We start from the raw sequence: 5,774 nt of genomic DNA, 5'->3' as shown, positions 1-5,774 counted from the left end.
AGGGGTGGGATGGGGAGGGTGGGAGGGAGATGCAAGAGGGAGGAGATATGGGGATATATGTATATGTATAGCTGATTCACTTTGATATAAAGCAGAAACGAACACACCATTGTAAAGCAATTATACTCCCATAAAGATGTTAAAAAAGAAAAAAAATGTTTTATGGTCTAGAAAGTCTAACAAGAGGAAACTAGAGACAAGCAATTCTAAAACATAATTTTTAGGTCTAATTCTCAGTAATTATGAGGAGAGGGATTCAACAATGGCAATTATGAAGAAATGCAATTTTGAAATTTATCTGGGATATAAACTTCCGACAAGGTATAAATCAGTCATGAAAAGAAAACCAGTAGAACTGGACGTCACTTCTTTAAAATGACTAGCAGTTGGCTTCCGGAAGTAGACAGTTGAAAAGCAGGATATGACAGATGTGAGGTCTGCAAGGGGGTGTCCCATGGGAGGTGTGAGAGCTCCAGCAGCCCTCCTTACCCTTGAGAGTGGGTGATAAAGGCTGTCTCTGTTTTGTAAAGTGCTGTGGGAACACAGAGTTAAGCTCTCTCTCCCCCTTTCTCGACCATATTGCTGCCCCTGTGTAGAGATTTTAGAGCTGCCCCTGGGAAGGTTCTATCCCTGAAGGATCCCAGGATCTCAAAGACTAACTGCAGGGGGCGATCCACAGAGCAGAATGCTAATTGCGACTGGGATCCCCCCTCGGAGATAGAACATAGGAAGAGCTTTCAGCTATAGGGCAAGGAATGGGCGGAGAGGAGCTCCAAGGATTCCTGTGCTAAAATTTGAGGAGGAACAAGCATTTGGCTTGGCAGACTCAAGTTGCTGGGGACAAGAGCAGTGATGCAGAAAGCTGGCTGTGAACTCCAGCACACAATTAGCTTGGCCTTGTTTTGAAGCATCAGACGAGGTTTTCTGAAGTTGGCTCTTTGATTCTCATAGCGCTTGGAATTCTGACAGTGCACTGTGCCTTATAAAGGCAACGTGTTGAGGGTCTACAACTCAGTATATGTCCACCCACAAGGACAGTTGACGTTTTAATAATCAAGTAGTGCTCAATCTCAGTCACTGAGACGTGAGATTCATGTGTCTAATAAGATAAAGGCTGTGTGATCATCTCTACATGTTTAATACGGGGCAATAGTCATTCCTAACACCTTGCTTTGGAGGACAGCAGTGGTTGCGTATCATTTAGAAAAGGGATCTGGATTTAGAATTCATTTACTGGGAAAAATTCTGGTCAGCTAGCTCTCTCACTATCAGTAGATGTATCAGTAGATACGAACTGGGGCATGTCACTCGACTTTCTGAGGCTCCATTCCTTCTGGAAAAATACAAATATAATAATAATATTGTTACACATTATTGGTTATTAGTTAACACCATTATTATTATTATTATTATTAGGTTGTTGGAGGAATAAAATAGACAAGCTATGTGAACATGCTTAACATTCTGCTCATTTCCCTATACATATTAAAGAGACTGGTTGGTTGGTTGATGCATTGATTGGCTGAGAGTTCCAGGGGATACTCACAGCAGTGATCTGAGGTTGAGATTGGTGCAGAGTATTTTGCAAAAAGTAAGAACTGGCTGTTCTTTTGCCTGTTTCATTCTACTAACCAACATTAATAGCTTCCCCATTATGCCTGACTTGCTATTTTGTGCTAAGAACAGAATGCCCTGCTACTGTAGACATTGAAACTTGGCCTCTTTTGATGACTCTGATGGTTCATATCACTTTGGGAAATTTTTATTGTTCTTAATTACAAAGTTCTCTTTCAGAAGTTTGCTGAGTTAAACATTTCTCTTGTATCTGTGTCAAAAAGAGGGTTCAGACTTCTTGTGTTTTCTTGCTTACTCGTGGTCCTGACAAGGACATGATGGGACCAGATGGAAGAAGCCTAGAGAGAAATGGCCTCAGATCATTGTGGAATCCTATCATGCACAGGCCATTTCAAATCCTTTCTGGAATAAGGGAGGGTAAAATGAGGAATGTAAGAACATGCGATACTCACAGTTAAAACAGTGCCTGTGAGGAAGAATAGTTTGTTGTCATATTATGCAATAATATGATGACGATAATAGTCATCACTTATTGAAAGTCACAGGGACTAGGTCTCAAGTCTTCTGACTCCCAGGCATGGGGCTACGTGTTTTGAGGATTTCATTTTCTGTAATCTTCACAACAACCCTACTTTACAGATAAGGAAACCAAGGCTTAAGAGAGTTGGGGTGACTTTCCCAAACAAATTGTTTTAATTTACTTACATATAACTAGTAATTGCCTGAAAATGTCATTTTTCTTCCACCCTTACCACCAAGTTTATTTTCTTACTGGTGGGAATCTGATGTTAGACTACTACTAAGTTTCAGTCTCACAAAGTCATAATCACATATGACTGAGTCTTTACTGTTTCTCAATTTCCTAAGCTGTAAAAGAAGACTCATAACACCTTCCATTGTCATTTATATAATGCCATGCACACACACAAACGCACACATACACACAGAGCAGCTTGGGACCTTTCATAAAAGTGGTAGAGGGTCACGATCCCTTACTAGAAACCCTTGTGGTCAAAAGTGTTTCAGAATTCAGAATTTGTATATACTATATATTCCATAATATCCCCAGCAGTCTGTTGGAAGCACTCTGTAACAAAACACACTATATCTCTGCAGCAAAAATGAGTAGATATTCGCTATAAGTGGGATAAATAATGCATATCGATAGTCTTGAGTCGAAGTTTTCAGTTTTTAGAGTTTTTTTTTGGATTTTGGATTAGCAGATACAAGACTGTGGTTTTATTAGTGGTATTCAATTTAAAATCACAGAACTTTATGTTGAGACTGATTACAGTGCAACGTGATAGCCCGCCTTACCTAAGCTGGAATTCCAAAATATCTTTACTATCCAGTTGGACCAATGGGACTCGAGTAAATCTCTTAGTGTCATCTGTTGGGATTTTACACTCCATTCCTCTGTAATAATCTTGAAGCAGTCTCTTCGTATCTTGGAAACGGTTCAGTTCTGCCTTTAATAGAAAATATGAATGTTAATACCCAAGACAGAACAAGCTGATCTGTACATATGTTCTATATAAGCCCTGTAAGCACTATTTTATTTTTTAATAAGATTATTTATTTATTTATTTATTTTTGGCCGCATTGGGTCTTCGTTGCTGCGCGCGGGCTTTCTCTAGTTGTGGTGAGCGGGGGTTACTCTTCGTTGTGGTGCACGGGCTTCTCATTGCGGTGGCTTTTCTTGTTGCAGAGCACAGGCTCTAGGCCCGTGGGCTTCAGTAGTTGTGGCACGTGGGCTCAGTAGTTGTGGCTCGTGGGCTGTAGAGTGCAGGCTCAGTAGTTGTGGCGCATGGGCTTAGTTGCTCAGCAGCATGTGGGATCTTCCCGGACCAGGGCTCGAACCCATGTCCCCTGCAATGGCAGGCAGATTCTTAACCACTGCACCACCAAGGAAGTCCCTGTAAAGCACTATTTTAAAACATTTAGGTTGAAATCAGTTTTCTGGAAATTAAGAAAGACAATCGGCTTCAATTGTATATCTAAAATTTCATAACAATTAAAGAAAACTGGTGAGTTTGCTTTCTCTGTACTTAGTACGATTCCACTTAACAAGATGACATTTCTATGCCTCTTAACAATGTGACAAAATGTTGTATGAAGTCTGAAGTAGTGTATATTATTCATTATTTTGACATTAGGAATTCTTCCTGTGTCCTGTATTCAATCAACCAATATATTAACAAACATTTGAGTGTCTTCTGTCATAGGTAACATATTAGTTGATTTGGGAGATACCAAAAATATTATATATACAAATGCATAATATAAATACAGATACAGATACAAAAAAACTGAAATGCAGAATAAGACTAGGTTTTGGTCCTATAGGACTATGTAATGTAGCTGTGGAGAAATAACAAATGGTGAGGTAAAGTGATAATGAATAGTTCTCTTTTTGTTTTGTTTTGTTTTTTTTGTGGTACGTGGGCCTCTCACTGTTGTGGCCTCTCCCGTTGCGGAGCACAGGCTCCGGACGCGCAGGCTCAGCGGCCATGGCTCACGGGCCCAGCCGCTCCGCGGCATGTGGGATCTTCCCGGACTGGGGCACGAACCCGTGTCCCCTGCATCGGCGGGCGGACTCCCAACCACTGCGCCACCAGGGAAGCCCCGAATAGTTCTCTTTTCACAGTTTCCATTCTTGCTCAACATGAACAGAAGGGTGATCACTCGTCCATGCTGACAGAGAAATCCCTCTGCTGTCTTTGCCAGTAGGTGTCTTGAGGGACAGGAAACGGAGAAGCATAGAGGAGCACTGGTGATTCCCAAGTGACTCCCTTGCAGCCAAGTCATTTCCCTTTGCAGTAATGGTGACATGCACGCACAATGAGATCCTGCACAGTGTCGATTACACAAATGTAGAGCATGAGTTTTCCAACCTGCTCTCCCATTAGGTGTCAGATCAGTTAGCATATCTGTGCTTCTCTCTGGTGGTGTAACCATGACCTCCATTCTTTGTTTAGTTAATGGGGCTACTTAAACCAGTACCTGAGGGTTTAAATATTGAAGCTCTTATGCAGGTGTATTCCATAACAGCTAGTTAATTATAGAAAGCATTTTCTAAAAAGAACAAAACTGACCTGGTGTTCAAAGCCCTTTGCTGAACCTAACCCAGGATATTTATGACAGGATCCCTATGTTCAGCAAGCAATTAATAAAACAACAAGAAGTAGTCTTGTACTACCATATTCACAGTTTGGAACAAATAAACGTCTGCTCTGCATTGTAGTCTACAGCAAAAGACAAGGACAGTTTCAATAGGTTTCTTTTTGATACAGAAAGGTGTATGCCAAGTTGCTCCTGAAAAGCTGTTCTCTGCATTATTAAACTTTTCTAGCTAAATGATTGAAACAGGAAGAAATTTATTTGGTTAATTTGAATCTATGTTGTAAATAAAATTACCATTCATATATTATCTTAAATAATAGAACATGTTTTAAACACTCTACTTGGATTTTAAGCACATATATGTTTAAGTAACTTTTCAAACTAGCATTTTGAAATGATTAGGAAAACTAAACATTTTTCTCTTTCCCTCAGAGAAACCAAATCAAACTTTAAAATATTTATATATGAGCTAATCTCACAGTTTGACAATAAATGTTTGCACCTTTTGTGCTTAGATTTGGTAAAACAGTAGAGAGAAAATGATTCTTGTAAACTATACTCGAGAATCTGCACGATACCACATTTACAATGAGTAGAATGCAAATATAAAGCCAATTTGGACAAATTGAGTACTGACTAATAACTTTGGGGAATTCAAGAGAAATGTTGTGAGGCTATAAAAATTGTTAGTAAACCATAGTATTACATCATTTGGTAAATATATTTAGACAGCAGAAAATTATTTCCTCCTTAACTTAGAGAACTGAACTCTTTAATTATGATTAAGTTTAGTAGATCCTATTCTATACAATTGGTATTCGAGACAGTGCTGGTATCCATGCCTTAGGCTAACCCTGTTATATTATTTTATATAAAATATTAATTTATTTGGGGGAACATAATTTGATTCATTGTACAGCTAACTATGAATAAGATGCCATCATATATCATATAAGCAGAATTGATCAAAAGTCCTTGGGGCTTCCCTGGTGGCGCAGTGGTTGCGCATCCGCCTGCCGATGCAGGGGAACCGGGTTCGCGCCCCGGTCTGGGAGGATCCCGCATGCCGCGGAGCG

General features: G+C 39.9%; 1 protein-coding gene across 1 annotated transcript in view; it reads right to left on the bottom strand.

The window, feature by feature from the left end:
* Positions 1-5,774, bottom strand: part of LOC102993116 (sperm flagellar protein 2) — a 107,702-nt gene that overhangs the window by 59,236 nt on the left and 42,692 nt on the right. The window contains exon 15 of the mRNA XM_055086882.1: positions 2,893-3,044. Within this exon, the coding sequence (XP_054942857.1) occupies positions 2,893-3,044 (152 nt within the window). The remainder of the gene's footprint in view (positions 1-2,892; positions 3,045-5,774) is intronic.

Source organism: Physeter macrocephalus, chromosome 8 (assembly GCF_002837175.3).
Source record: "Physeter macrocephalus isolate SW-GA chromosome 8, ASM283717v5, whole genome shotgun sequence".
NCBI classification, from domain to species: Eukaryota; Metazoa; Chordata; class Mammalia; order Artiodactyla; family Physeteridae; genus Physeter; species Physeter macrocephalus.
This window is presented reverse-complemented; position numbering and strand designations above follow the sequence as displayed.